General features: G+C 42.4%; 1 protein-coding gene and 2 long non-coding RNA genes across 3 annotated transcripts; all 3 read right to left on the bottom strand.

The window, feature by feature from the left end:
* Positions 1–10,463: 10,463 nt before the first annotated feature.
* LOC129862430 (uncharacterized) lies at positions 10,464–11,624 on the bottom strand. The gene is made up of 3 exons (XR_008760763.1): positions 11,526–11,624; positions 11,151–11,215; positions 10,464–10,988 (listed from the first exon to the last, which is right to left on the bottom strand). It is a non-coding gene; the product is annotated as an uncharacterized LOC129862430 (long non-coding RNA).
* A 7,029-nt stretch (positions 11,625–18,653) lies between these two features.
* LOC129862429 (uncharacterized) lies at positions 18,654–19,823 on the bottom strand. Its single transcript, XR_008760762.1, has 3 exons — positions 19,716–19,823; positions 19,341–19,405; positions 18,654–19,178 (listed from the first exon to the last, which is right to left on the bottom strand). It is a non-coding gene; the product is annotated as an uncharacterized LOC129862429 (long non-coding RNA).
* Positions 19,824–22,932: 3,109 nt separating this feature from the next.
* Positions 22,933–26,859, bottom strand: LOC129862428 (ADP-ribosylation factor 4-like). The gene is made up of 6 exons (XM_055934114.1): positions 26,664–26,859; positions 25,955–26,035; positions 25,172–25,281; positions 24,974–25,045; positions 24,578–24,703; positions 22,933–24,497 (listed from the first exon to the last, which is right to left on the bottom strand). Exons 1-6 carry the CDS (start codon positions 26,728–26,730, stop codon positions 24,411–24,413), a joined length of 543 nt encoding a protein of 180 aa, XP_055790089.1. The 5' UTR covers positions 26,731–26,859; the 3' UTR covers positions 22,933–24,410.
* Positions 26,860–26,887: the final 28 nt, after the last annotated feature.

The raw sequence follows: 26,887 nt of genomic DNA, 5'->3' as shown, positions 1-26,887 counted from the left end.
CCAATTCACACACTTATCAAGAAAACATGGTGATCCCTACTGCCTCTGATCTGACGGACTCACTAATGCTTTGTTTGTAAATTATGTCTGAGTGTTGGAGTGTGCCCCTGCTATCAGTCAATAAGAAATGAGAAGATTGTGCCGTCTGGTTAGCAATTCCAGTTACTTTTGATACTTAAGTATATTTAAAACCAAATACTTTTAGACTTTACTCAAGTATTTTTTACTGGGTGACTTTTACTTTTACTTGTGTCACACCCTGATCTGTTTCACCTGTTCTTATGATTGTCTCCACCCCCCTCCAGGTGTCAGCCATCAGAGAGAGCAATGACATGGTGCACATATCTGCACATACAGTGCATTCGAAAAGTATTCAAACCCCTTCCATTTTTCCACATTTTGCTACGTTACAGCCTTATTCTAAAATGGATTAAACAAATAAAAATCTTCATCAATCTAAACACAATAATGACATAATGACAAAGTGAAAAAAGTTTTTTTTGCAAATGTATTAAATATTAACAAAATAAATACCTTTTTTACATAAGTATTCAGACCCTTAGTTATGAGACTTGAATTGAGCTCAGGTGCATCCTGTTTCCATTGATCATCCTTAAGATGTTTCTACAACTTGATTGGAGTCCACCTGTGGTAAATTAAATTAATTGTACATGATTTGGAAAGACACACACCTGTCTATATAAGGTCCCACAGTTGGCAGTGCATGTCAGACCAAGCCATGAGATCGAAGGAATTGTCCGTAGTGCTCCGAGAAAGGATTGTGTTGAAGCACAGATCTGGAGAAATGTACCAAAAACATTCTGCAGCATTGTAGGTCCTTAAGAACACAGTGGCCTCCATCATTCTTGAATAAAAGAAGTTTGGAACCACCAGGACTCTTCCTTGAGCTGGCTGCCGGGCCAAACTGAGCAATCGGGGGAGAAGGGCCTTGGTCACGGAGGTGATGGTCACTCTGACAGAGCTCCAGAGGTCCTCTGTGGAGATGGGAGAACCTTCCAGAAGGACAACCATCTCTGCAGCACTCCACCAATCAGGCCTTTATGGTAGAGTGGCCAGACAGAAGCCACTCCTCAGTAAAAGGCACATGACAGCCCGATTGGAGTTTGCCAAAAAGCACCTAAAGACTCTCAGACCATGAGAAACAAGACTCTCTGGTCTGATGAAACCAAGATTGAACTCTTTGGCCTGAATGCCAAGCGTCACATTAGGAGGAAACCTGGCACCATCCCTATGGTGAAGCATGGTGGTTGCAGCATCATGCTGCACCATCCCTATGGTGAAGCATGGTGGTTGCAGCATCATGCTGTGGGGATGTTTTTCAGCAGCAGGGACTGTGAGACTAGTCAGGATCAAGGCAAAGATGAACGGAGCAAAGTACAGAGAGATCCTTAATGAAAACCTGCTCCATAGTGCTCAGGACCTCAAACTGGGACAAGGGTTCACTTTCCATCAGGACAACAACCATAAGCACACAGCCAAGACAACACAGGAGTAGTTTCAGGACAAGAGTCTGAATGTCCTTGAGTGGCCCAGCCAGAGCCCAGAATTGAACCTGATTGAACATCTCTGGAGAGACCTGAAAATAGTTGCTCAGCGACGCTCCCCATCCAACCTGACACAGCTTGAGAGGATCTGCAGAGAAGAATGGGTGAAACTCCCCAAATGAAAAGGTGTGCAAAACTTGTAGCGTCATACCCAAGAAGACTCAAGGTTGTAATTGTGTAAGCGCTGCCAAAGGAGCTTCAACAAAGTACTGAGTAAAGGGTCCGAATAGTTATGTAAATGTGATATTTCAGTGTTTTATGTTGAAAACGTTCGAATGAATTTTACTTTTTTTCCCGCTTTGTCATTATGGGGTATTGTGTGTAGATTGATGAGGGGGAAAAAACTGTTTAATAAATTTTCAAATAAGGCTGTAACGTAACAAAATGTGGAAAAAGTTAAGGGGTCTCAATACTTTCCAAATGCACAGTATGTGACGTCGTACACAATTTTCGGGGACAACTTTTGGCTCGTGAGTGCTACTTTTAGTACTGCTGGCTAAAAAGTATACAAAGTATCTGAGAATCTCTTTAAGGAAGGATCACATAATTCCATCCAGGTCATCAGAAGGGATCAGTCAATGAATTATGCTTGTGAGCAAACATTCCATAGCTGGTTGCGGCAGTAAATCGCCAACCTTGGCTTATTTTCTTATTTTCTTAATACTTATTTTCCACCATAATTTGCAAATAAATTCATTAAAAATCCTACAATGTGATTTTCTGGATTTTTTTTCTCATTTTGTCTGTCATAGTTGAAGTGTACCTATGATGGAAATTACAGGCCTCTCTCATCTTTTTAAGTGGGAGAACTTGCACAATTGGTGTCTGACTAAATACTTTTTTGCCCCACTGTATTTTGGTGCAGTGAAATTTGTTGTTTTACAGGGTCAGCCATAGTCACCTTTGAATTAAATTAGGGTTAAGAGCCTTGCTCAAGGGCACAGACAGATTTTCCACTTTGCCAGCAAAGGTATTCAAACCAGAAACCTTTTGGTTACTGGCCCAACACTGTGACCACTAGGCTACCTGCCACCTTGCCAACCTGTCAACCCCACCCTGACCCTATCCCTTACCCACACATCCCAGTTCAGCCCTACATAGCCTCAACACTAACCCCAACCATAACCCTAGTTTCATGTTCACATCGTAGCTTCCCACTGGGCACAGATGTCAATTCAGCGTAATTTCATTGAAAAAGCATGGTAACAACGTTGATTCAACCAGTGTGTGCCCAGTGGGTAAACCCTTACCCTTACCCAAACCTCAACCATAACCCGAGCATCATGTCCACATCCCGGCTCCATCCTAACCCTAGCCTCAACCCTAACCTCAATCTGTAATGGTTTGCAAGCCCTGCCACATCTGACGAGCGTCAGAGCCAGTGTAGTATGATTCGATCTTAGTCCTGTATTGACGCTTTGCCTGTTTGATGATTTGTCGAAGGGCAAAGCGAGATTTCTTATAAGCTTCCGGATTAGACTCCCACTCCTTGAAAGCAGCTCTAGCCTTTAGCTCAGTGCGAATGTTGCCTGTAATCCCTGGCTTCTGGTTGGGATATGTACGTACAGTCACTTATGCACTTATGGATGAAGCCAATGACTGATGTGGTGTACTCCTCAATGCCATCGGAGGAATCCCGGAACTTATTCCAGTCTGTGGTAGCAAAACAGTCCTGTAGCTTAGCATCTGCTTCATCTGACCACTTTTTTATTGATCTAGTCACTGGTGCTTCCTGCTTTAATTTTTGCTTGTATGCAGGATTCAGGAGGATAGAATTATGGTCAGATTTGCCAAATGGAGGGCGAGGGAGAGCTTTGTATGCGTCTCTGTGTGTGGCGTAAAGGTGGTCCAGAGATTTTTTCCCTCTGCTTGCACATTTAACATTTTGATAGAAATTTGTTGAAACGGATTTAGGTTTCCTTTTATTAAAGTCCCCGGCTACTGAGCGTTTTCTTGTTTGCTTATGGCGGAATACACCTCATTCAATGCTGTCTTAGTGCCAGCCTCTGACTGTGGTGGTATGTAAACATCTACAAAAAAATACAGATGAAAACTCTCTAGGTAGATAGTGTGGTCTACAGTTTATCATGAGATACTCTACCTCAGGCAAGCAATAGCTCGAGACTTCCTTAGATATCGTGCACCAGCTGTTATTTACAAAATACATAGTCCGCCGCCCCTTGTCTTACCAGACGCCGCTGTTCTATCCTGCCGGTGCAGCGTATAACCAGCCAGCTGTATGTTGATAGTGTCGTCGTTCAGCCACGACTCCGTGAAGCATAAGATATGACAGTTTTGAATGTTCCGTTGGTAGTTTAATCTTCCGCGTAGGTCATCTATTTTATTGTCCAAAGATTGCACGTTTGCTAGCAGAATGGAAGGAAGTGGGAGTTTATTCGATCACCTACGAATTCTCAGAAGGCAGCCCACCCTCCGGCCCCTTTATCTCCGCCACCTCTTCACGCAAATCACGGGGATCTGGCCCTGTTCCCGAGATAGCAGTATATCGTTCGCGTCGGCCTTGTCAGGCTCGTTAAAGGAAAAAAAGCATTCTGCCACTCCGTGGTGAGTAATCACAGTCCTGATGTCCAGAAGTTATTTTTGGTCATAAGAGACAGTAGTAGTAACATTATGTGCAAAATGAGTTTAAAAAAAAGTTACAAACAATGCAAATAAACAAACCAAAAAACACAATTGGTTGGGTGCACGTAAAATGTCTGCCTTCTTCTCCGGCGCCATCTTTACATCTTTAATACGTGTTCTTATCTGTCTATTGGTTTTGTTCCCATATTGCTTATTGCATGGACAAGAGATAAGGTAAATGACGTGAGAAGAGCTGCATGTGAGTAACTGTTTGATAGTGTACTGTTGCCAGTGGCAGAGCTGCTGCATACGCTCACTTTTTTTACAGGAATCCTTACATGACGCAGAACTATGGCAGGGGTAGAAGCCAGTCACCATCTCGGTTCAACCCTAACACTCAACCCTAACCCTTATCCCAGCTTTATGCCCACATCACAGCTATAGTCATAAAAGGGGAATCCAGTGTGAAGAATGTGTAAACCCTGGGCTCGTTTATGTACCTTCTGTCCTGTATTCTTTCATTGTATATCCTGTTTCTTTTACGGTTATCTCTTAGCCCAGGGTTTCCCAAACATGGTCCTGGGGCCCCATAACGTTGGTTACCACTAGATTCTACAGCCACAAAGTCAAAATTAGCTCTATCTAAAGACCGCTCTAACAATGGAAATACATCTCCTCAAAGATGGAAGGCAGGCGGGAGAAGGCGAGATCAGATTGGATCCTTCTAGTCAATGAGAGGGCAGATACGTGTGTGAATAACAGGCCATAGAGATAGATAATGGACTCATCTTTCTATCTGTGCCATTACAGAGTCTGCGACAGCATGGGCAGATCTCCATTTTAAAGTAGTCAATTCTCTTCTTCTTCATTGGCTGGTTCCCAACTTATAGCAATCCCCATCCAGTTGACCACTTTAAAGTCCATGCTAAAACGCATTATACCCATGATGAGTTCTCTATCTATCTCTGTGACAACAGTCATAGTTCCAATACACAGTGCCTTCGGACAGTATTCAGACCCTTTGACTTTTTCCACATTTTGTTACGTTACAGCCTTATTCTAAAATCAATCTACACACCATATCCCATAATGACAAAGCAAAAACAAGTTTTAATAAATGTTGCTAATTTATTACAAATAAAAACTGAAATATTACATTTACATTCAGACCCTTTATTCAGTACTTTGTTGAAGCACCTGTGGCAGCGATTACAGCCTCGAGTCTACTTGGGTATGATGCTACAAGCTTGGCACACCTTTATTTGGGTGCAGATCTCTGCAGATCCTCTGAAGCTCTGTCAGGTTGGATGGGGAGAGTTGTTGGATGGGGAGAGTTGCTGCACAACTATGTTCAGGTCTCTCCAGAGATGTTCGATCAGGTTCAAGTCCGGGCTCTGGCTGGGCCACTCAAGGACATTCAGACACTTGTCCAGAAGCCACTCTTGCGTTGTCCTGGCTGTGTGCTTAGGGTTATTGTCCTGTTGGAAGGTAAACCTTCGCCCCCAGTCTGAGGTCCTGAGAGCTATGGAGCAGGTTTTCATTAAGGATCTCTCTGGGCTTTGCTCCGTTCGTCTTTGCCTTGATTGTGACTAGTCTCCCAGTCCCTGCTGCTGAAAAACATCCCCACAGCATGATGCTGCCACCACCATGCTTCACCGTAGGGATGGTGCCAGGTTTCCTCCAGATGTGATGCTTGGCATTCAGGCCAGAGTTCAAACTTGGTTTCATCAGACCACAGAATCTTGTTTCTCATGATCTGAGAGTCTTTAGGTGCTTTTTGCCAAACTCCAAGCGGCCTGTCATGTGCCTTTTACTGAGGAGTGGCTTCTGTCTGGCCACTCTACCATAAAGGCCTGATTGGTGGAGTGCTACAGAGATGGTTGTCCTTCTGGAAGGTTTCGCCGTCTCCACAGAGGAACTCTAGAGCTCTCTCACCCCCCTGACCAAGGCCCTTCTCCCCCGATTGCTCAGTTTGGCCCGGCTGCCAGCTCCTCCAAACTTCTTCCATTTAAGAAAAGTGGAGGCTACTGTGTTCTTGGAGTCCTTCAATGCTGCAGAAATGTTTTGGTACTCTTCCCCAGATCTGTGCCTAGACACAATCCTGTCTCGGAGCTCTACGGACAATTCCTTCCACCTCATGGCATGGTTTTTGCGCAGAAATACACTGTCAACTGTGGAACCTTAAAATAGACCCGTGTGTGTCTTTCCAAATCATGTCCAATCAATTGAATTTACCACAGGTGGACTCCAATCAAGTTGTAGAAACATTTCAAAGATGATCAATGGAAACAGGATGCACCTGAGCTCAATTTCGAGTCTCATAGCATTGGGTCTGTAACGCTCGTCTAAAGCCTCCTCCTCGAATGAGGAGGAGGAGTAAGGGTCGGACCAAAATGCAGCGTTGTATGCGGACATAACGAAATTTATTTAAACAAGACGAAACACGAAGAACACTTGAAATGATTACAAAAACAACAAAACGGCGTAGACTGACCTAAACATGAGAATTTACAAATACACGTCGAACGCACAAACAGGTACAGACTACAAACAAACGCAACAGTCCCGTGTGGTACGAACATACATACAGACACGGAAGACAATCACCCACAAACAAACAATGTGAACAGCCTACCTTTATATGGTTCTCAATCAGAGGAAACGTCAAACACCTGTCCCTGATTGAGAACCATATAAGGCTAATTACCAATGAACCTAAACATAGAAACACATAACATAGACTACCCACCCAGCTCACGTCCTGACCAACTAAACAAAGTAAAACAAAGGCAAATAAGGTCAGGAACGTGACAGGGTCTGCATACTTATGTAAATAAGATCATTTTTTATACATTTGCAAACATTTCTTGGAACCTGTTTTTGCTTTGTCATTATGTGGTATTGTGTGTAGATTGTTGAGGTTGTTTATTTATTTAATCCACTTTAGAATAAGGCTGTTACATAACAAAATGTGGAAAAAGTCAAGAGGTCTGAATACTTTCTGAAGGCACTGTAAAGCAGCTTTTTTTCAAATTTGCCGAAATTCCACACATCCTCTTATATCAGTGCATTCGTAACAACCGTAACAACTTCTATTAGATCAAATACGCCTTACGTAGCAAATTAGAAAATTCAACACTCTCATTAACCTACAAACAAATATTTCGCTCTTCATGGACTGATTTTCATGGACAGAATTTGGCCGGAGTAAAAGCTCTCCCTCTTTCTCTCTGCTATATTGTAAAAATGTAGAAAAACAAAAAATGACTTTTTGTCTTAATTTAAGGTTAGGGTTAGGCATCTAACCCTGTGTCCCTGTTGTCGCTAGGCCTACTGTTGCGAAAACTATGAAAATGAATTGAACTGAACTACTATATCTGAAGTGTGAAAAACTCATTTGGCCAACCTAACCATACATCAATAGAGAATTCAAACGTATTACCTCTTGGTCAAAGGAAAGACAATGAAATAAACAACAGATAAAAACATCAGACCACTGGGACAAAACATGTTAAAGTTGCATGTCTTGATGCGAAAGAAACGCACACCTGTTTAGGAAAGGTGCTGGCTAGCAGTGTAGAACACTTGAAGTTGCATGTCTTTACAGTCTTTAGTTTTACAGTTTTATGGGTTTTGTCAGGAAATTATGCATACAGCCTTGTTTGTGGAATTAATATGGGATTGCGTTTTTACCTCGAGCCGCCAAACCAAGTAACGCAGACCACCAGAAGCCGACCAAAGTGAAAAAGGGATGTGGATGGGATGTGGCTTTTGTGGTTTCGATTACTTCTGTAGTCTGGTGCTTTGGGTCGTTGTTTTGAAGTTACTGCACACAACACCCCCCCCCCCCCCCCCCCCCCCCCCCCCGCTGGCCTGGCACAGGAGCAAAACGCATCAGCACACCGCATTTGGGTCCGCAGGCTGGGTCACCACTCATACACACATAGGCGTGGAGAGATTGACAGAACACACTGGGTGACCCCCACTCTCGGGAGCAGGGCACGTGGACCTATCATTCCACTCGCTGTCATATGTATATATGTGGGTGGACGTTGCGTTACTCCCTAGTGCATTTTGTAAAGTTATTTTTCTGCCAATCTCTGAATAGTAGTATAGTGTTTTACAGACATGATTCATAGCAAGCAGACAGAATGGGACTCCATGGGTGACCTGTGAAAGGGTTAAACCCTTCCCCGTCCTCGTCCAGTGGCGGTTGGTGCCATTTAAGATGAGGGAGGATGATAATTTTTTTATGAGCATGGCCTTATTTCTATTACATCATATTGGATGACTGTCATTCATATTCCATTCACCCAGTTCAATGTAACAGCGATAGGTTCAGGCTACTACATGATACTCAACTGTTCCCTATACACATCATGATGTGACAGACAGTGACACATGGACAGACAGTGACATTCAAAACCGCCTGCATCTAGCTGATATAGGGTGTAAACTTTAGTCCAACAGTTGCAAATGAGAGTTTCTATTGGACAAATTCAGGTAGGTTTATCTCCGTTTTGTTCTGTTTGCTGCCGTTTAAGAAACGTTTTCCAACAGAATTGGTGGAATGAATACACACCATAGATCACTTTCATAGCAGCCACGTTGTTTTCCTTCTCGCATCTATGTGCTCTCCTCCTCTCACCTTCGCTTGTGGACTTCAGTGCACAACATATCAACATGTACTGTATGTGACCAGGCGAAAAAACCTTTCCAAGCCAAATCGCAACACACACCCTACATAGTTGTCACCATATTAGCTAAAGTAACGTCATAGTCAGAATAGCTAATAGAACTAGCACGTTAGTGAACTCGCTACAATAATGCAGTAACTTTACAGTGTACAGTCAGTAAGCAGTTACACCGGCGGCCCCGGAGGCAATAAATTAGTAAAACTAAAAGCTTACCTTGACCTTTGAAGAGTTCCTGTGTTGCGTTGGATAGTCATAGCCAGCTAGCTAAGATAGCATCCCTCTGTTTGAGCAGGGTGTTTCATTAGGCTAAACTAGCTAGCTGCATTTGCTAGCTAAGTAAATGAAACTGAAAGTGAACAAAAAAAATGAAATGTCTGTCTACTTCTCTCTTGCTTCTCCTTCATTTTGGATGATTTTTTTTTTTACGGTTCAACTATTGCCTTTCTCTCTCTTTGAGTCAACTACTCACCACATTTTATGCACTGCAGTGCTTTCTAGCTGTAGCTTATGCTTTCAGTACTGTATTCATTCTCTGATCCTTTGATTTGGTGGGCAACATGTCAGTTCATGCTGCAAGAGCTCTGAGAGGTTGGAGGACATCCTCCGGAGTTGTCATAATTACTGGCAGTGGGTGAGAACCATGAGCCTGCTAGGTTTTGTATTGAAGTCAATATACCCAGAGGAGGACGGAAGCTAGCTGTACTCCGGCTACACCATGGTGCTACCCTACAGAGTGCTGCTGAGGCTACTGTAGACCTTTTTTGCAAAGTATAGTTTTAATAAATTATTTGGTTACGTGAATATATTTAGTATAGCTTAATCTAAAAGGATAACTTTTTTAATGTTTTACTTTAAAAAAAAAATGAAATTCACTGAGGATGTCAAATCAAATCAAATCAAGTGTATTTTATATAGCCCTTCGTACATCAGCTAATATCTCGAAGTGCTGTACAGAAACCCAGCCTAAAACCCCAAACAGCAAGCAATGCAGGTGTAGAAGCACGGCAATACATGGTCCTCCCCTTCCTCCTCTGAGGAGCCTCCACTGCCCTCATCCTATACTCTGAACTGTCTAGCCCTGTCTGACAGCACCTCACACACGCAGCAGCCTGCATTGTGTCTGCAAGCTTTACTTTCATTTCCATCAAAGTCCATTGTTTAGTATAAATTCTGCATTGCCTCTGCTTTTCTCAGATAGAGTGGATCTTCTTTGGTTACTATGTAGTGAACAAAGACAACACAACAAAACCAAACTATGACGTGTGTGCGCTTGGGCATGTGTGCATGCATGAGCGTCTGGAGAGGGCCGTCCTGTTCAAGGAAGTACTGTATTTACCTAACAAACAGGAGGCTAAACGACATGCTAATGTAGGCCTACATGAAGCTAATTAGAAAAAAGCCACATAAAATAATGCACTGAGACTGATATTAAATTGTCAGTATGTATGAGTTTAAAGATGTGTCAAGTGGCTTGGATATTATTTACTTGCACTACACTACTAACTGTAAGTATTATTTGCGATGTTAAAACTTTGCAGCTGTTCTCTGCAATGTGGCATCAATATCAGAGTGTATAAATACCCAAAATGACAACTACAGAACAAACGGCACAGGTAAGTTTGTTCATGTTGCAATGTTTTTTTCTATTTTTATTTAACATTTTTACATTTTCATGGAAATTATGCGTTCAGCATTGCAGTGTATTTGGGAATGCGTTTTCTTCAGCAGGCCCCCCATGAGCCGCCGAAACCAAGCAACGCAGACAACCAGAAGCCAACCAAAAAAAGAAAAGAATGGTTCTTCATCTGGCGGCATTCTAGGGTACATTTCGTTTAAGTATTCAGGTAAGTAATATAAGCTTTGTGCTTCGGATGAGCTTCATCTAGTCGTCTCAGGTGTCTTCAGGTGTCTGGTGCTTGGGTTCGTCGGTGCGTCAAGGTCGCTGCGGATCAGCTGATCTGCAGCTCCTGGCTCTGCTCACCAGGCCCGACTGGCCAGGTCCTGCGAGGTCATGCTGAGGGTCAGTACCTGCTAGGGGACAGACTCCCAACACCCCCTACCAGGACATGGCCAGGGACCCAGTGACCTGCCCTTGGGAGCAGGCTTTTCATCTCCTGTCCTCCTCCTCCTCTCCTCCTCTTCACTGTGGGACAAGACTTGGTTTAGTCACAGTCAGTCCACAAGACAACTCTGACCCTACAATGTAGTATGTTTAGAGTTTCATTTAAAAATTCTATACATCTTTATTGTCCATAAAGGGTTATTCATCACCGACACATGCATGCTGTCAATGTGAGATACTTACAAGAAAATACACAGCAAGCAAACAGAGTGGGAACTCCATAGTGACCTGACAGAGGGTCACCAGTCCTGCAACAAAAGGAAGGATGCACATAGATGTGAGTGACGCAGGCGACAGTGATACATCCCCCTGGTACAGCATTGATGTTTAACAAATGCTCTTACCATGTATTATAGTCTTGTCAAAGTTATCTTGTACTATAGACATTTGACTCTAAAGAAAAAACAGTAACCTATTCTTGTAACTGTAAATGTACAACAAAACAAACACAATATTTGGGTTTGATGATATTGAAATGTATACAAACGGAATGGCAAAGCACATAAAACAAATCACTCTCTAAACAAGCTCTTAGATCTCGATGGAAAGGAAACTCACCCAAATCCCTTAAGCGGAGGGCTCCGCAGGATACAAAGGACAGATCAAACATTGTAACCTCCTTTTATACCTTGAAAAAAACCTCCCCTCCTCCTCATCTGTCATTGCAATTCTGAGAGCCACAGGAAAGCAGCTAACACCCTCAGCCTGCATTGTGTGTGTGGGCGTGTCGGTGTGATCGGGCTGAGCACAGTGGCTCTTTGCCACACAACGTTTCTTCGTTCCCTTCAGTTTCGTTTCCAGCAAAGTATGTCTAAGTTTCATTTCTCTGCCGCCTCTCCTTTACTCAGATAGAGTTTATTTGGTTTCTAGGTTTCTACCCAGCTAGCACATTTGGTTCGTTGGAAGTTGTGGGAAAGTAAGTTTTGGGTTTCCCATTGGATCTGGGAACGTAGCCATAAGTTACGTTCTGAGAACGGAAGTGAAGATTTGGCCTGTTCTGGGAACATTTATTTTTAGGTTGCAGGGAGTCTTGTGAGGCTTGTGGGGGTCATAGAGCAAACCCCAAATGGTTCGGACGCTACAGACGTGTTCGTGAGAAGACCTATTTTTAGGATGTCTCCTGGTCTAACAAAAAACCCTGTAACTCTTCCACCGCAGATGCGGAAGACGCAGCCCAGGCAAAAGGATGTATCTTATATTATGCTAATTTTATTTACGCGCGGGCAAGGACATTAACTGTTTTCTAAAATAGAACCATGACGAAACCTGTAGGAAACGTTATGCTGAAGAACTGAAATTCCCACAGGAGACCGTTGTTTCTTAACGTTCTCTGAACTATTGAGAACATTCCCAATGTCAAATCAGTTGGAGATCATTACCAAAATGTAACGTTATTTTGTCAAGTTCCTTAAATGTGCTGAGAATGTTCCAAAGCAAAGCAACTATTCTGCACCATAACCAGAAAGTTGTGGGAAGGTATGCAAACCATAGGACAACCACAGTATCACCAAGCTCTAAGAAACATGGTTCTCAGAATAAGTACCTGTTCTTTTTAGAAGGCAATACAATACAAAGCTCCTGACATCAAATCCTGTCTTTATATACTGTAACTTTCACATCAGCAACCTTACATTTCAAATTAACTTTTTGCTCCACGCTTTATTATCTGTGGAAAACAACACTTATAAACGTCCTAAAATTAAATAGACCTACTGGGCACAGACCTCAATTCAATGTAATTTCATTGAAATTACGTGAAAACAACGTTGATTCAACCAGTGTGTGCCCAGTGGGAAGTCTGTTCCTATGGCCATACCCTAAATTGAATGCGTGCCGTAACCCCATATTAATTATCATGTGATCAGTGTGTCAATTACAATAAACTGCAACAACCAACTGTTAAATATTATGTTGTTGAGGATAATCATTTTAAGCATTTCTTCCTGTATATTAGAAATTAATCCCGATGCATTGTTTTTTTGTTGATGCTTTTGAAGTAATGAGTAACTTGGCCTATTCAAAAAGTATGTATTTGCAGTTACACAATGTTACGTTCCCCAGTTTCTGTGTTGTGTTTTTATTAGGTATGTGTGTGTTTCAGGGTGGCTTCCTGAAAGTCCCCCAAGCAGCTGAATGGTCGGCCATTGCTAATTGGAGCTGACCCCATTACAGACTCCTTCTCCAGCTATAAAAGCCAGTGTTCCTTTGTAAGAGATAGAACTGAGGGCTATATCATATGTTGGTTCTTTCTCAGAAAGAGATTTACTATGTAAGTTGTTGCTGAGAGAGCTGATGGATATGTTCTGTGTTAGTTTGTTGCTCAGTCAGATAGAGCTTATTTGATGTCCTGTGTTGTTTCTCAGAGTTTTTTTTGGTGAAATTGTTTGTAATATTCTGTTTCATTTGTTCCCAGGGGGAAGGCATCTAGGGAGTGCTTAGGCAAGAGGCCTGTGGACATACATAACCCGTAGTATTAACTGTCTATACACACTAGGTAAGACCTGGGCGGACCACCCCCTGTATTTTGGTTAGCGCACCAGGTGGTGCTAAGATAGGTAAGTAGTGGGTAGGCAGGTAAGGTAGGAGAGGGGGCTTTGACATTTACTTACTTTGCTTTGGTTCCGTTCAGCCCCTTTCCCCCAAAGTTACCGTGTGAAGGAATAAATTCCCTGTAAATGGTAAATTCTCTGCATTTGTCATCCTTACTCGCACATTACAATGTCAGCAGCATACCACCCTGCATACCACTACTGGCTTGCTTCTGAAGCTAAGCAGGGTTGGTCCTGGTCAGGCCCTGGATGGGAGACCAGATGCTGCTGGAAGTGGTGTTGGAGGGCCAGTAGGAGGCACTCTTTCCTCTGGTCTAAAAAAATATCCCAATTCCCCAGGGCAGTGATTGGGGACACTGCCCTGTGTAGGGTGCCGTCTTTCGGATGGGACGTTAAACGGGTGTCCTGACTCTCTGAGGTCATTAAAGATCCCATGGCACTTATCGTAAGAGTAGGGGTGTTAACCCCGGTGTCCTGGCTAAATTCCCAATCTGGCCCTCAAACCATCATGGTCACCTAATAATCCCCAGTTTACAATTGGCTCATTCATCCCCCTCCTCTCCCCTGTAACTATTCCCCAGGTCGTTGCTGCAAATGAGAACGTGTTCTCAGTCAACTTACCTGGTAAAATAACGGTAAAATAAATAAATAAAATAAATAAATACCTCTTTCACTCCACGGGGAGTTGAGTTGTAGCAGGGTGTTGCGTTCCCTCTTCCTAGATGCGTACGTAACACACAAATAAAAGGAAACTTGTGAATACTGTGAGGATTACTGTAGAATTTGACTAATCCACTTTAACAAATGATGTATCTGTCCTTGAACTGAAAGACAAATATAGCATTCTCACAGTCACATTTCATATCGATACTGACTGCTCCCACACAAACACAATGTACCCAACTTCCCCCAACAGAAATAACCTGAAGTGACACTGCACAAAATACTAAATATTTAACCAACAAAATTCCCCCCCCCCCCCCCCCCCCCCGGTGGACTACAACTGCAATAGCATGATCTGTCTGAAAAGTCCTCTGAGCACATTTCCCTGAGCAAGGTTTCCACTAGAAACGAAGACAACTGTTGTGTTACCATTGTCACGGAAAGTACTTGATATCACAAATACAAAAAAAGATTCTAGTTCATGTACAGTTCCACAATTAAACTAACTAAGGCCTAAGAGATGTGGGCTCCGGAGAGGTTTCTCCTAGATACAGATCTAGGATCAGCTTCCCCTCCCAAATCCTAACCTTAACCATTAGTGGGGTAGATGCAAACCTCACCCAATATCACAACTAGGGGCAATTTCAACCTATACCAAGACGTGGCAGGATGTATTATAGTATCACACCCCCTCTATACTTAAGGTAAAATCTGAGTCAGGCACTCTGGGAGGTCAAGCACATTAGACAAGTCCATTTCATCCTTGTTTCATCTAATTCCAGATTCACCTACACCCTGGCGGAGTGGCAATGTGCACAGTCACCCTTCAGGTTTCTCTAGTGTTGGCTTTGGAACTATGCCAGAAGGGAGGAGCTGATTCACTTCAGCCGGAGAGACCTAAAGCTTTGGGCTGCCGAACATGGAGCATGTGTACATTACACATTCCTAAACGCCATCTTCAAAGAGAATTACATACACAAACTGAAATATCCATATCATCACATTCAAAACACATGAAAAAAGACAAGCACTGTCAATTTAAAGTTAAATCCTCAGAAAGAGACAATTTAACAGGTGAATTTATTTATACATGTTTTGAAAAACATAATTAGTTATCGCATCATTCAAAAGTTGTGTGGCAGCTTTATGCAGTTTCAAAAAGCATCCGTCAGTTGGAATGTATGCACAGCTCAGGGAGATACAGCAGGGGTGTGTGGGGGAGGGTCAGATTAAGCACAACAACAACAGCCATCAAATATCAGAAGAGTGTGCCCAGCCACAAGCAAGCACTGCTGAGCCAAAGCATGCCACTGAACTATACAACACTGATATTGGCCCAGTTCCAATGGTTAGAAAACACATCCTTCAGTCTTCTTCCCTTTCCTTCCTTCATTCATTGACACCATTATTTAAAGCCAATACTTCAGATATGTAATAACCTCAAAGATGGCCGAGAGGAAAGAAAGCACCTAAGTATTTGAACAGGGCCACAGTCTGGGTTAGGAGGTGCACATTCTCACTAGACTTGACACATTTTTAAGTGGTTTCAGCTCATTTGCAGTAGAAGTTGTACTAATCACAGATCCTGGATCAGATTAACCATCCTAACCTGAATCATTAGGGGGATGGAAAAGTATCAAACACCTGTTTCAATGTATAGTGGCAACTTCTACCTACTAATTTCAGCTTCCCACAGCTTACATCGTAGCACATAAGGAAATGGGTTATTACATAATTGTGGCCTATTAAAAAAATATATATATATACATTAGTCAAGCATCTCTTTTCTATGTGGCGAGCCCAGAGCAAAGCAACCCTACAAAAAGATGGCGAAAACTGGTAGTACCAGGAGCAAACTGTTTCCAGTGGTTCCATTGTGTTCCATTCACTGGGAGGAGTTCCATTTGGCTCCCAGTGCAGAAAGACTTCCTCAAACATCTGGAGATTTATGACATCATTGTCATTTTATTCTTCATCTCATTCTAGAAGCTTCGGTCCCTTACATAGGTGAAATCGCATGGGAGTGAAGTCACAGGGGTGAGAGGTAAAGGGCCAGGGTTGTTTCAGTGAAACTGTCCATGAGGTCTAGTGTAGCTGAACAGTTTGCAGTAGAAGTTTCCCTTAACCACAGATCTAGGATCAGATTACAACACCCCCAATTCTGATACTTAACCATAGGCAGATTTAAAAAGTTCTGACCCAGGATCAGTGGTTGGGGGTAACGTCAACCCAGCAGAACACTTTACAGAGGTGTCTCAGAGCAGCCATTAGCTAAACATGCAACTGAAAGCATCAGTTTATCTGCTGCAACATATGAGGTTGGGAAAAAGTGAAGATTAGAGTATTTGAAGGGATAATGGTAAAAGAAAGCGAAGTAAAAATAGTAGTAAATAAGATGTTCCTATATGTATTGATTGCATTGTCTACAAGTCCTGTCCATTCTAGGGGCACAAGTTATTCAAGAACAAACTTGTCTTGACTGAAGGTGTCAATCTATCTCTGTGGTTCTCCCTCTCCTTCTCTGCTTTTCTCTTGTGTGATGTCCGGTGTTATTGCTTGGACAGCTCGTTGGAAAGCCAGTCCAGTGCTTCATACAGTCCTGTGCCCTGGGTCGCACAGGTCGCTTGCACGTGCCACTGAGAAGGAAGAGAGCAAGAGAGAAAAGGATCAACATTGAGAAAAAGCGTGCCTGCATGCCTATGTCTCACATACTCACCACTCTGCTGCGAAGGCTTTCATAGCAGCCACTTTCATAGCAGCCACGTTGTTTTCCTTCTCGCATCTATGTGCTCTCCTCCTCTCACCTTCACTTGTGGACTTCAGTGCACAACATATCAGCATGTACTGTATGTGACCAGGCGAAAAAACCTTTCCAAGTCAAATCGCAACACACACCCTACATAGTTGTCACCATATTAGCTAAAGTAACGTCATAGTCAGACTAGCTAATAGAACTAGCACGTTAGTGAACTCGCTACAATAATGCAGTAACTTTACAGTGTACAGTCAGTAAGCAGTTACACCGGCGGCCCCGGAGGCAATAAATTAGTAAAACTAAAAGCTTACCTTGACCTTTGAAGAGTTCCTGTGTTGCGTTGGATAGTCATAGCCAGCTAGCTAAGATAGCATCCCTCTGTTTGAGCAGGGTGTTTCATTAGGCTAAACTAGCTAGCTGCATTTGCTAGCTAAGTCAATGAAACTGAAAGTGAACAAAAAAAATGAAATCTCTGTCTACCTCTCTCTTGCTTCTCCTTCATTTTGGATGATTTTTTTTTTTTTTACGGTTCAACTATTGCCTTTCTCACTCTTTGAGTCAACTACTCACCACATGTTATGCACTGCAGTGCTTTCTAGCTGTAGCTTTTGCTTTCAGTACTGTATTCATTCTCTGATCCTTTGATTTGGTGGGCAACATGTCAGTTCATGCTGCAAGAGCTCTGAGAGGTTGGAGGACATCCTCCGGAGTTGTCATAATTACTGGCAGTGGGTGAGAACCATGAGCCTGCTAGGTTTTGTATTGAAGTCAATATACCCAGAGGAGGACGGAAGCTAGCTGTACTCCGGCTACACCATGGTGCTACCCTACAGAGTGCTGCTGAGGCTACTGTAGACCTTTTTTGCAAAGTATAGTTTTAATAAATTATTTGGTTACGTGAATATATTTAGTATAGCTTAATCTAAAAGGATAACTTTTTTAATGTTTTACTTTAAAAAAAAAATGAAATTCACTGAGGATGTCAAATCAAATCAAATCAAGTGTATTTTATATAGCCCTTCGTACATCAGCTAATATCTCGAAGTGCTGTACAGAAACCCAGCCTAAAACCCCAAACAGCAAGCAATGCAGGTGTAGAAGCACGGCAATACATGGTCCTCCCCTTCCTCCTCTGAGGAGCCTCCACTGCCCTCATCCTATACTCTGAACTGTCTAGCCCTGTCTGACAGCACCTCACACACGCAGCAGCCTGCATTGTGTCTGCAAGCTTTACTTTCATTTCCATCAAAGTCCATTGTTTAGTATAAATTCTGCATTGCCTCTGCTTTTCTCAGATAGAGTGGATCTTCTTTGGTTACTATGTAGTGAACAAAGACAACACAACAAAACCAAACTATGACGTGTGTGCGCTTGGGCATGTGTGCATGCATGAGCGTCTGGAGAGGGCCGTCCTGTTCAAGGAAGTACTGTATTTACCTAACAAACAGGAGGCTAAACGACATGCTAATGTAGGCCTACATGAAGCTAATTAGAAAAAAGCCACATAAAATAATGCACTGAGACTGATATTAAATTGTCAGTATGTATGAGTTTAAAGATGTGTCAAGTGGCTTGGATATTATTTACTTGCACTACACTACTAACTGTAAGTATTATTTGCGATGTTAAAACTTTGCAGCTGTTCTCTGCAATGTGGCATCAATATCAGAGTGTATAAATACCCAAAATGACAACTACAGAACAAACGGCACAGGTAAGTTTGTTCATGTTGCAATGTTTTTTTCTATTTTTATTTAACATTTTTACATTTTCATGGAAATTATGCGTTCAGCATTGCAGTGTATTTGGGAATGCGTTTTCTTCAGCAGGCCCCCCATGAGCCGCCGAAACCAAGCAACGCAGACAACCAGAAGCCAACCAAAAAAAGAAAAGAATGGTTCTTCATCTGGCGGCATTCTAGGGTACATTTCGTTTAAGTATTCAGGTAAGTAATATAAGCTTTGTGCTTCGGATGAGCTTCATCTAGTCGTCTCAGGTGTCTTCAGGTGTCTGGTGCTTGGGTTCGTCGGTGCGTCAAGGTCGCTGCGGATCAGCTGATCTGCAGCTCCTGGCTCTGCTCACCAGGCCCGACTGGCCAGGTCCTGCGAGGTCATGCTGAGGGTCAGTACCTGCTAGGGGACAGACTCCCAACACCCCCTACCAGGACATGGCCAGGGACCCAGTGACCTGCCCTTGGGAGCAGGCTTTTCATCTCCTGTCCTCCTCCTCCTCTCCTCCTCTTCACTGTGGGACAAGACTTGGTTTAGTCACAGTCAGTCCACAAGACAACTCTGACCCTACAATGTAGTATGTTTAGAGTTTCATTTAAAAATTCTATACATCTTTATTGTCCATAAAGGGTTATTCATCACCGACACATGCATGCTGTCAATGTGAGATACTTACAAGAAAATACACAGCAAGCAAACAGAGTGGGAACTCCATAGTGACCTGACAGAGGGTCACCAGTCCTGCAACAAAAGGAAGGATGCACATAGATGTGAGTGACGCAGGCGACAGTGATACATCCCCCTGGTACAGCATTGATGTTTAACAAATGCTCTTACCATGTATTATAGTCTTGTCAAAGTTATCTTGTACTATAGACATTTGACTCTAAAGAAAAAACAGTAACCTATTCTTGTAACTGTAAATGTACAACAAAACAAACACAATATTTGGGTTTGATGATATTGAAATGTATACAAACGGAATGGCAAAGCACATAAAACAAATCACTCTCTAAACAAGCTCTTAGATCTCGATGGAAAGGAAACTCACCCAAATCCCTTAAGCGGAGGGCTCCGCAGGATACAAAGGACAGATCAAACATTGTAACCTCCTTTTATACCTTGAAAAAACCCTCCCCTCCTCCTCATCTGTCATTGCAATTCTGAGAGCCACAGGAAAGCAGCTAACACCCTCAGCCTGCATTGTGTGTGTGGGCGTGTCGGTGTGATCGGGCTGAGCACAGTGGCTCTTTGCCACACAACGTTTCTTCGTTCCCTTCAGTTTCGTTTCCAGCAAAGTATGTCTAAGTTTCATTTCTCTGCCGCCTCTCCTTTACTCAGATAGAGTTTATTTGGTTTCTAGGTTTCTACCCAGCTAGCACATTTGGTTCGTTGGAAGTTGTGGGAAAGTAAGTTTTGGGTTTCCCATTGGATCTGGGAACGTAGCCATAAGTTACGTTCTGAGAACGGAAGTGAAGATTTGGCCTGTTCTGGGAACATTTATTTTTAGGTTGCAGGGAGTCTTGTGAGGCTTGTGGGGGTCATAGAGCAAACCCCAAATGGTTCGGACGCTACAGACGTGTTCGTGAGAAGACCTATTTTCAGGATGTCTCCTGGTCTAACAAAAAACCCTGTAACTCTTCCACCGCAGATGCGGAAGACGCAGCCCAGGCAAAAGGATGTATCTTAAATTATGCTAATTTTATTTACGCGCGGGCAAGGACATTAACTGTTTTCTAAAATAGAACCATGACGAAACCTGTAGGAAACGTTATGCTGAAGAACTGAAATTCCCACAGGAGACCGTTGTTTCTTAACGTTCTCTGAACTATTGAGAACATTCCCAATGTCAAATCAGTTGGAGATCATTACCAAAATGTAACGTTATTTTGTCAAGTTCGTTAAATGTGCTGAGAATGTTCCAAAGCAAAGCAACTATTCTGCACCATAACCAGAAAGTTGTGGGAAGGTATGCAAACCATAGGACAACCACAGTATCACCAAGCTCTAAGAAACATGGTTCTCAGAATAAGTACCTGTTCTTTTTAGAAGGCAATACAATACAAAGCTCCTGACATCAAATCCTGTCTTTATATACTGTAACATTCACATCAGCAACCTTACATTTCAAATTAACTTTTTGCTCCACGCTTTATTATCTGTGGAAAACAACACTTATAAACGTCCTAAAATTAAATAGACCTACTGGGCACAGACCTCAATTCAATGTAATTTCATTGAAATTACGTGAAAACAACGTTGATTCAACCAGTGTGTGCCCAGTGGGAAGTCAGTTCCTATGGCCATACCCTAAATTGAATGCGTGCCGTAACCCCATATTAATTATCATGTGATCAGTGTGTCAATTACAATAAACTGCAACAACCAACTGTTAAATATTATGTTGTTGAGGATGATCATTTTAAGCATTTCTTCCTGTATATTAGAAATTAATCCCGATGCATTGTTTTTTTGTTGATGCTTTTGAAGTAATGAGTAACTTGGCCTATTCAAAAAGTATGTATTTGCAGTTACACAATGTTACGTTCCCCAGTTTCTGTGTTGTGTTTTTATTTGGTATGTGTGTGTTTCAGGGTGGCTTCCTGAAAGTCCCCCAAGCAGCTGAATGGTCGGCCATTGCTAATTGGAGCTGACCCCATTACAGACTCCTTCTCCAGCTATAAAAGCCAGTGTTCCTTTGTAAGAGATAGAACTGAGGGCTATATCATATGTTGGTTCTTTCTCAGAAAGAGATTTACTATGTAAGTTGTTGCTGAGAGAGCTGATGGATATGTTCTGTGTTAGTTTGTTGCTCAGTCAGATAGAGCTTATTTGATGTCCTGTGTTGTTTCTCAGAGTTTTTTTTGGTGAAATTGTTTGTAATATTCTGTTTCATTTGTTCCCAGGGGGAAGGCATCTAGGGAGTGCTTAGGCAAGAGGCCTGTGGACATACATAACCCGTAGTATTAACTGTCTATACACACTAAGTAAGACCTGGGCGGACCACCCCCTGTATTTTGGTTAGCGCACCAGGTGGTGCTAAGATAGGTAAGTAGTGGGTAGGCAGGTAAGGTAGGAGAGGGGGCTTTGACATTTACTTACTTTGCTTTGGTTCCGTTCAGCCCCTTTCCCCCAAAGTTACCGTGTGAAGGAATAAATTCCCTGTAAATGGTAAATTCTCTGCATTTGTCATCCTTACTCGCACCTACAATCCCATACCTCTTTCACTCCACGGGGAGTTGAGTTGTAGCAGGGTGTTGCGTTCCCTCTTCCTAGATGCGTACGTAACACACAAATAAAAGGAAACTTGTGAATACTGTGAGGATTACTGTAGCATTTGACTAATCCACTTTAACAAATGATGTATCTGTCCTTGAACTGAAAGACAAATATAGCATTCTCACAGTCACATTTCATATCGATACTGACTGCTCCCACACAAACACAATGTACCCAACTTCCCCCAACAGAAATAACCTGAAGTGACACTGCACAAAATACTAAATATTTAACCAAGAAAATTACCCCCCCCCCCGGTGGACTACAACTGCAATAGCATGATCTGTCTGAAAAGTCCTCTGAGCACATTTCCCTGAGCAAGGTTTCCACTAGAAACGAAGACAACTGTTGTGTTACCATTGTCACGGAAAGTACCTGATATCACAAATACAAAAAAAGATTCTAGTTCATGTACAGTTCCACAATTAAACTAACTAAGGCCTAAGAGATGTGGGCTCCGGAGAGGTTTCTCCTAGATACAGATCTAGGATCAGCTTCCCCTCCCAAATCCTAACCTTAACCATTAGTGGGGTAGATGCAAACCTCACCCAATATCACAACTAGGGGCAATTTCAACCTATACCAAGACGTGGCAGGATGTATTATAGTATCACACCCCCTCTATACTTAAGGTAAAATCTGAGTCAGGCACTCTGGGAGGTCAAGCACATTAGACAAGTCCATTTCATCCTTGTTTCATCTAATTCCAGATTCACCTACACCCTGGCGGAGTGGCAATGTGCACAGTCACCCTTCAGGTTTCTCTAGTGTTGGCTTTGGAACTATGCCAGAAGGGAGGAGCTGATTCACTTCAGCCGGAGAGACCTACAGCTTTGGGCTGCCGAACATGGAGCATGTGTACATTACACATTCCTAAACGCCATCTTCAAAGAGAATTACATACACAAACTGAAATATCCATATCATCACATTCAAAACACATGAAAAAAGACAAGCACTGTCAATTTAAAGTTAAATCCTCAGAAAAAGACAATTTAACAGGTGAATTTATTTATACATGTTTTGAAAAACATAATTAGTTATCGCATCATTCAAAAGTTGTGTGGCAGCTTTATGCAGTTTCAAAAAGCATCCGTCAGTTGGAATGTATGCACAGCTCAGGGAGATACAGCAGGGGTGTGTGGGGGAGGGTCAGATTAAGCACAACAACAACAGCCATCAAATATCAGAAGAGTGTGCCCAGCCACAAGCAAGCACTGCTGAGCCAAAGCATGCCACTGAACTATACAACACTGATATTGGCCCAGTTCCAATGGTTAGAAAACACATCCTTCAGTCTTCTTCCCTTTCCTTCCTTCATTCATTGACACCATTATTTAAAGCCAATACTTCAGATATGTAATAACCTCAAAGATGGCCGAGAGGAAAGAAAGCACCTAAGTATTTGAACAGGGCCACAGTCTGGGTTAGGAGGTGCACATTCTCACTAGACTTGACACATTTTTAAGTGGTTTCAGCTCATTTGCAGTAGAAGTTGTACTAATCACAGATCCTGGATCAGATTAACCATCCTAACCTGAATCATTAGGGGGATGGAAAAGTATCAAACACCTGTTTCAATGTATAGTGGCAACTTCTACCTACTAATTTCAGCTTCCCACAGCTTACATCGTAGCACATAAGGAAATGGGTTATTACATAATTGTGGCCCATTAAAAAAATTAAATAAAATACATTAGTCAAGCATCTCTTTTCTATGTGGCGAGCCCAGAGCAAAGCAACCCTACAAAAAGATGGCGAAAACTGGTAGTACCAGGAGCAAACTGTTTCCAGTGGTTCCATTCACTGGGAGGAGTTCCATTTGGCTCCCAGTGCAGAAAGACTTCCTCAAACATCTGGAGATTTATGACATCATTGTCATTTTATTCTTCATCTCATTCTAGAAGCTTCGGTCCCTTACATAGGTGAAATCGCATGGGAGTGAAGTCACAGGGGTGAGAGGTAAAGGGCCAGGGTTGTTTCAGTGAAACTGTCCATGAGGTCTAGTGTAGCTGAACAGTTTGCAGTAGAAGTTTCCCTTAACCACAGATCTAGGATCAGATTACAACACCCCCAATTCTGATACTTAACCATAGGCAGATTTAAAAAGTTCTGACCCAGGATCAGTGGTTGGGGGTAACGTCAACCCAGCAGAACACTTTACAGAGGTGTCTCAGAGCAGCCATTAGCTAAACATGCAACTGAAAGCATCAGTTTATCTGCTGCAACATATGAGGTTGGGAAAAAGTGAAGATTAGAGTATTTGAAGGGATAATGGTAAAAGAAAGCGAAGTAAAAATAGTAGTAAATAAGATGTTCCTATATGTATTGATTGCATTGTCCACAAGTCCTGTCCATTCTAGGGGCACAAGTTATTCAAGAACAAACTTGTCTTGATTGAAGGTGTCAGTCTATCTCTGTGGTTCTCCCTCTCCTTCTCTGCTTTTCTCTTGTGTGATGTCCGGTGTTATTGCTTGGACAGCTCGTTGGAAAGCCAGTCCAGTCCTTCATACAGTCCTGTGCCCTGGGTCGCACAGGTCGCTTGCACGTGCCACTGAGAAGGAAAAGAGCAAGAGAGAAAAGGATCAACATTGAGAAAAAGCGTGCCTGCATGGCTATGTCTCACATACTCACCACTCTGCTGCGGAGGCTCTGCAGTCCCAGTTTGTCTGTAAGGTCGCTGACGGCCATAGCATTGGGAAGGTCCTGCTTGTTAGCAAACACCAGCAACACTGCTTCTCTCAACTCATCCTCCTGAAGCTGAGGGGAGGGGGAGAGTGATTAGATCACTAGTTGAGATAATGAGCTCTTGCTCAGAAAGTCAACACTGTACTCTGTGATTAAATAATTTCTTTCACACTAAGTTTCAGTTTCAATGTCCACTCAATTATAAATAGACCCAGCCAAGACACTTGGCAAGTCTATAGGCCTTACGTACCATAACAGTAAATACACCCATCATTAACTACATACCATCAGTAAATATACCTGTCATCAACTACATATCATACATAGAGTAAATATACCTACCATTTTAGAGAGCTCCTCTGCAGACTCAGCCACTCTCTCTCTGTCGTTGCTGTCTACTACAAAGATCAGACCCTGAGTGAGGGATGAACACAGTCAGAGCAGGACAGTCAGAGGAGGAGGATGCCCTGAGGCATTACATGAGAGAAGAAAAAGAGTAGGCTGTAGCCGCCCTGGTTCTCTTTTGGTGTGTGCGTTTACCTGTGTGTTCTGGAAGTAGTGTCTCCAGAGGGGTCTGATCTTGTCCTGACCACCCACATCCCATACCGTGAAGCAGATGTTCTTATACTCCACCGTCTCCACGTTAAAGCCTGTCACACATACCAAAGAGATGCATTAGGTCTAAATGTCAATCCCATGTATTATATATAGATGGCAATATATTATTATATCTATAGACTAGTGCATGAATGTGGTTAGTGACAGTCCAATATCCTACCTAAGTCAATTATACCTTCATTTAAAGCTAACAATGGAAATCAAACCAAGAGCAGTTGAGAGACTGAAAAACAGCTTCTATCTCAAGGCCATCAGACTGTTAAATAGCCATCACAAGCACATTAGAGGCTGCTGCCTACATACATAGACTTCAAATCACTGGCCACTAATAAATGGAACACTAGTCACTAATAATGTTTACATATGTTGCATTACTCATCTCATTTGTGTATAGTTTATTCTCTTCTACTGTATATTAGTCTATGCCACTGACATTGCTCATCCATATATTAATATATTCTTAATTCCTTTACTTAGATGTCTGTATTGTTGTGAAATTGTTAGATATTACTGCACTGTTGGAGCTAGAAAGACAAGTATTACACTACACCAGCAATAACATCTGCTAAACATGTGTATGTGACCAATACAGTTTGATTTGAGACTGGAGGGTGAAAGGTGTGTGTGTGTGTGTGTGTGTGTGTGTGTGTGTGTGTGTGTGTGTGTGTGTGTGTGTGTGTGTGTGTGTGTGTGTGTGTGTTTTACCGATAGTTGGAATGGTGGTCACTATTTCTCCCAGCTTCAGTTTGTACAAGATAGTAGTTTTCCCTGCAGCATCCAAACCCACTGAAAAAAACAAACATATTTATTTTTAACATTATATCTCATTCTCACATAACTGCAAGCAAGAACGTGCATATATATATATATATATATATATATATATTAAATGGACACTTTTATTGTAGCTATTAACAGTGTATCTTATCCGTGTCGACAGCTGCATGAAGATACAAAACCCACAAGCAAATGACGGATAGCTAACGTTAGCTAAACAGATGGCTTACTAACGTGAGCTAGAACTAGCTTGTCACTCACGACGACAGAAACACAATTTTTGGTAACTAACGTTAGCCGGTTAGCTTTCCATTTTTTTTCAATACCCGCGGGCTACCTAGCTAGTTAACATTTTTGAACTTTCTGCCGAGTTTGTTGACACAAATCAGCCACCAAAAAGTTAGCTACGTAGCAGCTAGCAACACATTTTTGGACAACTATGAACTAACGTTAGCTACTGTTAGCGAACTGGTCACCGTTACTATTCTACCTACACCATTTGGGTCCAACAAATTAACTTTTTTTTATATACACAACGTTATATGTTAGTTACTCACTAAAGACTCCCGTGATGTTCTCCAGTAACGTTAGCGTACATTTGAAAGCCACAGTTAGCCAGCTAAAATCCGACACTTACCCATAAGTATTCTCATCTGTTTCTTGCCGAACAGTCTGGTAAAAACTGACGAGATTAAGAGCCCCATGTTGTGCGTGAATGTCTCAAATTATTACAGAAAGCTTTTCTAAATTATTGTCGTTCTTGAAACAATTGGTCTGAATCTTTCTGTTTGTGACTCCCAAGCAAGAATCGTTTCTGTCCTCTGATGCTGCCACGTCCGGGCCAACGTGGAACTCCCAACG

The sequence above is a fragment of the Salvelinus fontinalis genome, chromosome 9 (assembly GCF_029448725.1).
Source record: "Salvelinus fontinalis isolate EN_2023a chromosome 9, ASM2944872v1, whole genome shotgun sequence".
NCBI classification, from domain to species: domain Eukaryota; kingdom Metazoa; phylum Chordata; class Actinopteri; order Salmoniformes; family Salmonidae; genus Salvelinus; species Salvelinus fontinalis.
Note: the sequence above shows the minus strand (reverse complement) of the source record. Positions and strands in the feature narration are given on the sequence as shown.